Genomic DNA, 11713 nt, shown 5'->3' with positions numbered 1-11713 from the left:
GCGATAGACTGGCAACCTGTCCAGGGTGTACCCCCGCCTCTCACCCGATGACAGCTGGGATAGGCTCCAGCAGACCCCGCGACCCTTAACAGGAATAAGCGGGTACAAAAGATGAATGAATGAAAAGAACCTTCTAACCTTAGGCTTTATGTGTCTCACTTACCGTTAGCATTTTATTTGTAAATCTCTAAAAGATGCTCCCTTTGCATGGAAACTATATATATTTTTGTTACTTATCAAACGCTTATTTTTACAAGAAATAAATTATAAAACATCTCTATATTCTTAGCATCTCTTTGGACAATTACATTGTTTGGTTACATATTCTGTGTCTTGGAGCAGGTTTGGAAACTCTTGGAGACTTGAGCATATTTTATACAAACTACAGAAGTCTTTACTGCGATCTATAAAATATTAAAAGTCTTCCGTACTACATTGAAGTAGAGTGAGTGATGTTTTGTCTGGGGAGTTATGTGATTTAATTTTAATGTATGTAGTAGAAGTATAATACTACTATAATACTACAAATCTATCATTGTTTTCGTCATATTAAAATGCCAGTGCAATTTTTGCTTTCATGAGAAACTTTATCTTTACCTCTCTACAAATATCACTAAAGGTTAAGTGCTTATATTTTGAAAAACAAATGACCGGAAGCAGACCGATTGATAGCCAGGCGCCGCTTCCGGTGTCGCCACCTTCTTTGTCTCCGGCCCAACATTTCGACATCAAGGGTTGATTATTTTTCCCCCTTTAGTTTTGAGGATATATTTACACATATATCCCAAATTTCCTGACATTGAATGACAGTCGACTCTGAACTATTTATGCCTAAAAGTAAAGCGCCAAAAATGGATGACCTGGACTACAGTAAGTGGCCTTACTAAGTAGCTATTTGCATAAGCTATCGCTAGCTAACTGTAGCTAGTAGCTGTAGTAGCTCAGTTTATTAGCTCAGGTGTGACAAACCGAGCATCCAGTTGAACATTTAAATGAAAATGGTTAACGATATTCTTAGCGGTGTCTTTTCCTAGAGCTACGGGTGTACGTGGGATTCATTTGTAAGTTGAAACCAGCCTCAGGAATGCGGTAGCTTAGCTCGACGTCAACTACATATTGATTGTTTCAGTGTGCGCTCGGAGCTAACTTTACAGCTTACGTCGGTAGACATTTAACACCGTAACCTGTCTTTAGGTTACACCGTGGCTTGTAAAAAAACAAAAACAAAAACAAAACGTGATTCATTAGAAACTATACACTAATGAGTATACAGTCTGGTGATGTGTGAATCAACCCAGACAGTAGATTTAGGATCCAGGCTGTGGGCGTGGTTGGCGGTGTTGGTGTCGAGCAGCTGTTTGTTTTGCAGAGTAAACATACTGGTCTGGGAGGCTTTGGAGACTGCCAAACATTGCTGATCACAAGCTGCTGCTGCTGCTGCTGCTGCTGCTGTGAGCTCTAGGTCTGGGTGGTTTGGAGAAAATCGGCATTTGTGTGCAAAGTAGATCAGTGTGCCTATACACAATCCTGCAATAAATCCTGGCTCCATAAAAGACTCTATTGTTCGGCTTTTTTGCTTTTGAGGGCGGATTTCATTCAGCTTTTGGTGCTGCTGAATGTTATAGCGTTACACTGGCATCTGATTTTGTTCATTTATATTCCATGTGTAACAATACATTTGGGCTAGATAACACATCCCTCGCCAATGTAATGTGTTTTTGTAACATATGTATATTAGTTTTCAACGAAGTGAAGGATGCAATCAAACAATCACAAAAAAATGACAAAAACACACAAACTTTACAAAAGTGGTCTGACTTTAAATGTGGTTCATGTAAGATAAACTAGCGGCACTAAAACAGCTCTCTATGCCAGCCTTTAGACAGCCTTGGTCTTTTTCTTTTTTCTTTTTTTTTAACTTTATCCAGTGCAGTAAGATGTTCTTTCTTACAATACAAGTAAGAATACAATCCATTGTTATTTCTTCCCTAACACACTAAGCCAGGAGAGCTAACACAAGAGACGCTGGATCCATTTACAGTTTCCGATCCAGTATCTTTTCTATTTCTAATTTTCCATTAGACCACCAGTACCTTTGCAGCTTGTGTCACGACCAAAGACGATGATTACCAGTTTATGTCTTGCATTCAAGGCACACAAGTGAAGGGGAGTGGGGGGTTGTGTCTGCGCTAATGTAATACATTTTAACTGCATCCACGTGAACTACCACGCAGTTGAATGAACACCTCTCTGAAACAGTTTCAACTAAAACTGAACACATTCATTTATTGCATAGCTTTAGCTTTAACTGGCTATATCTGAAGTGAGTGCTTTAAATGCTACTATCTTCACTCAAGGCTATATGTATATATACATTTTATATGAAACTGTTTTTCCAGCACAGTGATTCAACCGTATGGTTATTTTGGATCCTGTAGCTTGTTGTCAAGTTGAACTATATTTGTTGTGGTCTAAAAATAATTATCTTTTCCTCTTAAAATGGTTTCAAAACAGACTTGGCAACAGTATAACCTAAAGTCTGCAGGACTGTTTGTTTTGGGTGGATGTCCCTACTAGTCAGACAGTTCAGTGTATTAGGGGCGTATGGCCTAACATGTCCCACTGGCGAATTCAGACAATATTTACAGACCTGCTACGTGGTCCAAGCAAGTCTAGTCAAGTGTTTAAAAGCATTTGAGGAAAAAAACAGATGTGAGTTTACAACAGCCGAAATTCCTGACCTTCTTCTTGGTTAATAAGATGTCAATATGTCATCAAGACTACAACTATAAAGCCATTTCTAGTTGTAAGTGTAAGTCTTCCATATTGTTTTTATTATTTTTCTTAAATAAATTATTATTTTACCTGCATAGAAGTGCATCAGAAATTTTGTGAAGGGACATATATATTAGAAATAAAATGGTCAGTTGTTCTGTCCAGGGCTGCAGATGAAAATCACTTCTTGGTTAACACCAGAGTTTTTAGTAATGTACAATGCCCTTGTTAAATGAATTAATACACACATCACAGTATCTCATAATAGCCAGAAAACTATTGAGTGAATTACATAAATGAAGCTCATCCGCCATATGGTTGCATGGCTTGTCACCACTCTTGATAACTAGTAATATTTTAGTGATTTTGATTAACCCAACTTTAACTGATATGAGCATCGATGTTGGATTGTATCGAACTGGCTATTGAAACCCAGCAACTTATTAGTCATAGTAATAATATAATTTTTTTTACAGAAATCTCATACCACAGTTTGTCTTTGAGCCTTTGAAATCATTGTGTATCATATTAGTGGCGTCAATCATTGGTCCACTGAACAAGCAGAAGAGAGATTCAGGAGAAACGTAAATAAGAGGCTTTCCCTTTTATAATAGTGATGTAAAAACACCACCCAGTGCTTTTCCATGTGTTTTATTGTTACTAACTTTAGTTGCTACTGTTACTTTTCGCTTCCTCCATTCCTTTCTATTCTAAGATATTTGCGGTAAATAACAATGCACCTTTTTCCACACACATTTTTATGCCACCATCACAAACAGCTTTTGACTTGGGATTGTTCGGGCCCAGTTACTTGTTATATCTGCAGCTGCAGCAGTAATACAATCATTCTTCTTCTCTTCCCTTACAGTCCCAGTAGACCTGAGCCCAGAGGAGCGCTCTGAGCTGGAGGACATCCGCAGGAGGAAGGGCGTCCTGCTGCAGGAGATCCAGAGGCTCAGAGAGGAGTTGAGAGAGGCGATTTTAGAGGTAGAAGGACTGGAGACCAGCACAGAGGGCAGGTAATAAGAAAACACCTTCAAGGACCCCTACTCTGTTCTAAACAAAGTGACATTAGACATTATTAAACAGGCAGAGTGGCAGAATTAAACTTTGATTGCCCCAGTGAGCACTGATCTTTGTCTACTTATAAATAATTGGTCAGGTTGTTTTGGGATTGTTTTTGTTTTTCTGCCGTCTGATTACAAGTTGAAAGCCAAGATGGTGCCAGGATGTATGCATATTGTGTATGCATGATAGCTCATTTGGTCAACCCTTTCTTTGTCGTTATCATTAGTGAGGAGCTCTGATTTATCGCAGTAAAAGACGTAATTCTTATCACCTTTGTTCACTTCACAGTAAAACTCTACAGAAAAGTAGGCATGTGGCAATGGGAAGGAAGAAATTCAACATGGACCCAAAAAAGGTAATAGCGTTTCAGTAATTGTGCAGGTGTCTGTTTCACTCTTTATTCTCTGAGTGATGACTGACTCTTCCTCCTCTCTATAGGGCATTGTGTTTCTGGTGGAGAACGAGCTGCTCAGACACACATCAGAGGACATCGCTCAGTTCTTGTACAAAGGAGAGGGCCTCAACAAGACTGCTATCGGAGATTACCTTGGAGAAAGGTGCCCCATCTTGAAATATATTGCGTCACCTTTTCTCCTTTTCTATCGGCCATTTATAACTGTGATCTTTCTGTCACTGTTCTGCAGGGATGACTTCAACATCAAAGTCCTGCAGGCTTTTGTTGACCTTCACGAGTTCACTGATCTCAACCTCGTCCAGGCCCTCAGGTAAACTCTGTCCACTTGTTTTGCAGCAAGCACAAAAATCTCTTGAATCCTTTCCAGAAAATTTCTAGTAAACTCAACAATGGAAAGTCCCTCTCACATTGTCACCTCCGTTTGGCAAGAGAGTGCCTATGTAGCTCCGGCTTGATTGCAGAATTTGTTCTCTCAGAACTGACCTAAAGCCTGACCTGTTTTCTGCAGACAGTTCCTGTGGAGTTTCCGTTTGCCCGGTGAAGCTCAGAAGATTGACAGAATGATGGAGGCCTTCGCTCAGAGATACTGCCACTGCAACCCCGGCGTCTTCCAGAGCACAGGTAAACAAAAAAACACACACAGTCATATTGCTTTTTAAGTGATTACAAAGTGAAAGTAAGGGGAAGTGATCTCCCTGAAGAGGTCTACTCAAACAATCGGCTCCTTACCAGAAATGATCTAACATGTAAGCCCACAGAGTCAACACAGTACATTAACTTTCCCTTTTTTCTGAAGCCAGTTTGTGTTATTTCCTTAAGTCGTTTGAGACAAGGTACATTCAGTATCACCTTTGAAGCAGCAGTATATTAACAAGTTTAGCATACTAAATAATAGTAATAATATTAAACGTAGTATAAACCTTTTCAGAACACTTTACAACAAGTACTCACACCTGATGTAAATACATTTTAAAAAATTAAACGGTGGGATAATAAAAAAGTGAAATACAATACAATAAGTTAGGCTCGTAGGGCAGAAGTACACTGATCAGGCATAGCAATAAAATCGCTGACAAGAGAAGTAAATAATATTAAACAATCTTGTGACAACACAGTGTTCTGCTGGGGAAACTTTTAGACCTGACATTCGTGTGGATGTTACTTGTACCTAAATTATAGAAAGCACGATTGGATTATTTTTGTGATTTGTGTGGAGCAGGAACAGACACAAATATCAGCTTCTCTGTCTATTTCTGATCATGCACCAGTAGACACTTTATTAAGACAGTATTTTAATGTCAGGGTCGAGCAGGTTGGCCAAAAAAAGAGAAATGTCATCAGTTTGAAGATATTTTAAGATGAGCAACAGTGACAAAAGGAAAGCAGACTGCAACTCAGAGCTCAAGGTGTTTGTGCCGTTGTCTGGCTGTTAATACAGGATGGCTTCCATTTTATTGAGTACAATAACATTTATTGTATGCAGGAGAAATAAAAATTTGGTTCACTTAGACCTGGGCCACCATGAATAAGGTATTTCCAATATGAAGGAAAACCCCTGCAGTCTAGACACGGGTGGTGATGATGAGGAAACAATCTTAAGAATGTGGCGTCTTCACGGGACGATATCTCTGGTCTGGGGGGTTTTGATTGAAGTGGGTGGTGGCGAGGTGGTTCACAACACTCAAACAACCATAATGACAGCTGAGATTTAAATTGAATAGGTTACAAGTGATTGCTTTAAGTGGAAGTGATGTTGTAATTGGATGAAGACAGACATGAGCTGGCAGAGCTTAGACATCTCTAAGCTTCATTTCTGTATTATCTCGCATGTCTCTTCTGTTTGCAGACACATGTTACGTGCTGTCATTTGCTATAATCATGCTGAACACAAGCCTCCACAACCCCAACGTGAGGGATAAACCTGGAGTGGATCGTTTCATCTCAATGAACCGAGGCATCAACGAGGGGGGAGACCTGCCAGAGGACCTGCTCAGAGTACGATCAACCCCACGCTGCTGCTTTTTAATTGATTTAATTGTTCACTGGTTTTTGGTGAGCTAATTTTTCTTGTCTGTTTTGTGTAGAATCTCTATGACAGCATTAAAAACGAGCCCTTCAAGATCCCAGAGGACGACGGCAACGACCTGACACACACCTTCTTCAACCCAGACAGAGAGGGCTGGCTTCTTAAACTTGGTGAGAAGGTGCTGCCAGTGAGGAGCACTGCTGCAGCTTTAATACTAATCTCGTACAAGCTTTCGCTGACAAATCCAGTGTCACAGATGTCAGGAGTGTACATTGAGAAAAGATAATGATATGTTCTGTATGCTACTGTTCTCTGTACTCCACTAAGGCTTTGTGCTGTGATGAAGCTGCCCTCCTGTCTCTGAGGTTTATTGCCTCTGTGCCTCCAATTATCGCCTCCACCGTGTTGTGGCATTTAAACATTGCCACAGCACGATGGTGAACAACAGACTCACTTTCTCGTGTTATGGCGGTCTTAAGATCTGATTGTTTTCTTTTGCATGGCGGGGCCTGTGATCTGTGTGTGACTAATATAATCTTCTCTTCCTCCTCCTCCTCCCTATCCTCCTCATCCTCCTCCTCCTCCCCGTGTCTCCCTCTTTCTCTGTTTGTCCTCTGTCTCCTTTTGAATCCTCTGGTTCCTTTTGTCTCTGCTTCCTCCCTGCGATTTCCACCCTCTACTGCCGCTGCTTGTTTTCTCAGGAGGTATGTACAGAGTCGTTGTAATTAGCAGTTGTAGAAAACAAGTAGCCACGTAGTTTGATGTTAGAAATCAGTTGCACTGTAGAGTAGTATTCAATAAACTAGACTTGTTTTTTTCCCTCCTATCACTTATCGTCGTCACTGGTTTTGTGTTTCAGGGGGACGGGTGAAAACCTGGAAACGCAGATGGTTCATTCTCACTGACAACTGCCTTTATTACTTTGAATACACCACAGTAAGTCAACGTGTCCTGCAAACACTTGCCCATCTCTTTGTAGCTGGCAACTGGTTGCCGGTGAAGATCCTAGACATATTTCCCTCCCAAATGTTAGCAAACGAAACAAGCACGTCATAGATATATTGCGATGATACGAACAGAGATAGCTCCTCTTGGTGTCACTGCTCTCACATTGAAAAGAAAACGCTGTCGCATTGTCGAAATGCATAAACCACAGTATAAAAGCCTGAATGTTGTATTAACTCTTGTTTTTCAGGACAAGGAACCAAGAGGTATCATTCCCCTGGAAAACCTGAGCATCCGTGAAGTAGAAGACCCAAGGAAACCTGTAAGTCTTTGCTCATGTTTTTATTATATTTGTAGTTTCCCCACTTTTTTAAACACACTGTTTTAAGTTCTTCACCTTCCTCCCAACAGAACTGCTTTGAGCTGTACATTCCCAACAACCGCGGCCAGCTGATCAAAGCGTGTAAGACGGAGGCTGATGGGAGAGTAGTGGAAGGAAACCACATGGTCTACCGGATCTCTGCTCCCACACCTGAGGAGAAGGACGAGTGGATCCACAGCATCAAGTATGTCAATGGGAAGGAGGGGAACAGATCAGTGGAGGAAATACTGTCTGGATCATACATTCACTTTTAAATCATATATTTTCAGAATCCACACTTAACTGTGTTTCTTTGTCACCTGTTCAGGTCTGCTGTCAGCGTGGATCCCTTCTATGAAATGCTTGCCGCCAGGAAGAAACGTATATCACTGAAGAAGAAGGAAGAACAGCCGTAGATAACTCCCTTCATTCTCTCCCTGTCTTCCTTCCCCCTTTCATCCGTACTCTTTACTACCTGATCATACGATTTCTTTTAACCCTCATTCCCAAAAATGCCTTCTCTTCCAATTACGAGGACTCCTTGCTTTGTTGTCTACCAGACTTTTGAAAAGCCACATTCAGAGCGAAGAGCTCACCAGCTGTGGCCACCTCTGGTTCTTACACTTACTGTTGTTACACACAACCTGACACACTACGAAGCTCACCACCTGCCTCTCACCACGCTCTCCTCTCGTTCAGTATTTAAGTTGACTGTGAAGCGTGCTTTAGACCATATTCACACCGGTGCCGATCGTTTCCAAAACACTGTTAAACTGCGGCGATTGTCATAGGACACATGGGGAGAGGTTTACTCCAAGTAGTTGGCATTCAAATACTATCATCTGCAGTAAATTGTGAGAAGATCGCTGTTAAGCATCTGTCTGTATCTGTAAGCCACTAATGCCAACAGTTAGCAAGCTGACAACCAGCTAAGTTTATGTAGGAGACCTAATGAAAAAATGAGCATGTTGGTAATACCAGTATTTTACTCAGACGTATTATAAAACTTGAAGGAAACCTCTATACAACTAAATAAAAACATATTAATTTACATAGTTTCTAAAAATGTCAGCAAACACCTTCATGAATACTACAAGAGGGTACTGTTGACATGAATGCTATAAACACAACAAGCAGTATCAACGGACTGTGTCCTGATCTTGACTTGTTGGTACAACTTCTTTGTTAACCACATATAAACCCTAAAACAGAAGACAGATGCTCAGCAGAAATTCTGTATACCTGATAAAAGTCATATATTCTATTTTATTTAAGATCTGAAAAACAAAGTTTTCCGGCCTTAGTGTGAATATGGTCTTATTTGAGGTAGTGGCTTTACTGTCATTGAGTCCTCTTTTTTTATTGATGGCACCTACAAATTACACGTTGCCATTCTTGATTGTGCATACTCCAGACAAAATGTGAATTCACTATTCAAACACTAAACTTCATGTGGGGGAAAAGATTTTTCTCACCACGTTGCTCTTACAGTCTCGGGACAAAACGTCGCTTTACTTCCAAAGTCGGTTGCAGATTCTCTCAGCTCACTGACACTATATACATGTTCTTCAGCATGTTTCCTGACAGGTTTGAGCAATAGCAGATCAGAAAACTGTCATATCAGCCGGAGGCTTGTTAAGATAACCTATACAACACTAATACTGAGCAGTTGCCATCACACCCTCTCAGATGTAACCTTACAGCATGCCTCAAATTATTTCCTTCTTGTTCAACACTACAAGACAAACATCTCTCTCACCAGTAATGACTCAGTAACCACTATAGAGAGTTTCAAGAAGTCGCAAAAGGCAGCTCATTACAATGTACACTTTTTGTAAATAGATGTTAGCATATTTGTTTACGACATACACACATAGAAATGATTTAATTTATTCTTTATCTTTTGTTAAGATCAGATTTTTGTACGAGCTACTGTTTTACTGCATGCCGATAAACGGAGGCATCGGTCGTAGGTACGGATGCGTCGCTGACCATGGTGCACTGATTTGAAAAGTGTTAGTGTTCCCTGTTGACACGGAACTTAATATGGAAGTTGATTTATGAGTAAATTATGCTATGCGATTGAAGTTTCTTTTGAAGATATTTAGGAGATGTTTTGTAGTCTGATTTAGCTGTAGACTCGGTAAAGCACAAGCAGATCAGTCTCACGTGATGCTCTTTACTTCATTGGTTTCCAATTGAAGTATGAGGAAGCTATTTACACGCTGAAAATGCAGATTCTAATAATAAATGTAATGAGACGACAAAACAAGGAACACTAATAAATCTTTGATGCATTATATAGTAGTAAAAATATTCAGATGTAAAGGCTCACATTAGATTTGTGTCCAGTGATAGTTTTGCTTGACATCCGGTTCATAAACTAGTAGTTTAATGGACTGGCATTTTAGAAGGTTTAAAAAAAAATACTGCACTTTATCAGTTTTAGCATTTTGGAGAAATGCTTTTACTCTGACTGACGATGCTTCAGCACACATTAGCGCCCTCTACTGGTAATCACACACCCACTGCAATATTGTGAAGGATGAATTGTGTAAAAAAAAACACACATAACCGCATCACCTGGTCATTTCCAGCTATAGCACATACTCCAACATGTACTCGTTTGTTGATCTTTGTAATTCACCTGATACTGATCATGTTGCGTTAAGCTATGTGGGGTCTTCTGTCTTTTATCTTTTGGCTCACACCTAAGTGATTGGTTTGGGGTTTGCCTTTTCTATCCCACTTCATCAGCCTAACTTTATACTTCCATGTTTGTGCTTCTGTACATCACAGCGACTGTCTGTAGGCCTTCACTACTTTCTGGGTATTCTTGAAGTGCAAAGTTGCCAAAAAAAAAACCCACACTAATATTTCCATTTAAACATAAGAAGAAAACACTGAAATGATCAGAATGAGACAGGTCCACTGTTTCTGATTACTTTTCACCCCAGAGCCGCCTCTTTCAGAAAATGTGTTTATTTTGTATTTATTTATTTTTATTTACCGTGAGGTGGAGATGGATAGATCATCTGTAAATGTAGCAAAATGGAAAACCACGATACATTGGTGCCAGTAAACTACTGTGTAACAATAAAAGATGAACAGATGATCGCGTGCTGGGTGTCTTTACTTCTAGGGTTGGTTTGTTTGCTGTCGGGTAAAACTTTTTTTAGAGATTGCACCCGGTAAATGGAAGCACTTAGTAGCTGCAATAAGATGTTGGTTTCATTTTATGAATTAAATGTTTAACGTTAACTATGTTCAGTCTTCTGATGTTGAAGGCAGTACATATTGATTAATTACTAAATATTACTGTTATGTTAGCATTGGCATTGTGAGCATGTTGATGTTAGCATTTTGCTAAAAGGATCCCATAGTCCAATCTAGTAGTAGTACATAGCACAACCCATACCTATAGATGTAATCTGTCACAATACACAATGAAGTAGAGCCAGTAATACTCAGTTCTGCAGATACAGTGCATGCAACATTATAGAGCAGAGGAGCAATTGTACCAAAACAAAACTTTATTGAGCCCCACAGAGGAAAGTCACTTGTCACAGCATCCCTAAAAGATGAAAGAGAAAAGAGAAACTAATAAAGTAATAAATAAAATCTATATATTATCATAAGGTACGACTTTGAGTGTGTAGTATATACATTGCATAAGGCTGAAGCACAATAAAATAGATAAATTATCGTGTTAATTGGCTGTGATGTTACAGGTAGAAGGTGACGATGACAGAGTCAACAACAGTGTACTGCTGTTGAAACTTCTACGTAATAATAATGGCTTGAGTAAATGCAGTCTGTTGAGTGTCCTCGTTCAGAAATACCTGACTGCGTTCAGCTTGCCTAATAATCTCTGTCAGATTTGGGATTGAATGAAAAACCAGACGCACAACGTTCACACATTTATTTACACACAAGAAAAAACTTTCCCACAAGTTCAAACTTACTAAAATTTCAATCTTTAACATTATGTACAGTAATAAATATACATTCAAGGCGTATTCAAAGGACAGTGACTTATTTTGTTTTTAACACACAATAACAGAAGTTACAAACTAAATCACTAAGAAAGTGTGAAATGTCTTTGTTAGCAAACATGCACTGA

At 39.6% G+C, this 11713-nt stretch overlaps 1 protein-coding gene across 1 annotated transcript; it reads left to right on the top strand.

The window, feature by feature from the left end:
- Positions 1-407: 407 nt before the first annotated feature.
- cyth2 (cytohesin 2) lies at positions 408-11504 on the top strand. Its single transcript, XM_084557512.1, has 12 exons — positions 408-870; positions 3644-3794; positions 4132-4198; positions 4282-4400; positions 4488-4568; positions 4767-4879; positions 6105-6253; positions 6343-6454; positions 7144-7220; positions 7480-7551; positions 7641-7795; positions 7919-11504. The coding sequence occupies exons 1-12, from the start codon at positions 804-806 to the stop codon at positions 8004-8006; spliced, it is 1251 nt and encodes a 416-aa protein (XP_084413638.1). The 5' UTR covers positions 408-803; the 3' UTR covers positions 8007-11504.
- The last annotated feature ends 209 nt before the right edge of the window (positions 11505-11713 follow it).

This window comes from Chelon labrosus, assembly GCF_963514085.1.
Source record: "Chelon labrosus genome assembly, chromosome: 12".
Classification (NCBI taxonomy): domain Eukaryota; kingdom Metazoa; phylum Chordata; class Actinopteri; order Mugiliformes; family Mugilidae; genus Chelon; species Chelon labrosus.
Note: the sequence above shows the minus strand (reverse complement) of the source record. Positions and strands in the feature narration are given on the sequence as shown.

Bases quoted from the DNA above. Each gene is read 5' to 3' on its own strand.
- cyth2 (XM_084557512.1), top strand. From the start codon at position 804: ATGACAGTCGACTCTGAACTATTTATGCCTAAAAGTAAAGCGCCAAAA. The intron at 7,552-7,640 runs GTAAGTCTTTGC...TCCTCCCAACAG, and splicing joins TAGAAGACCCAAGGAAACCT to AACTGCTTTGAGCTGTACAT. The intron at 7,796-7,918 runs GTATGTCAATGG...TCACCTGTTCAG, and splicing joins GAGTGGATCCACAGCATCAA to GTCTGCTGTCAGCGTGGATC.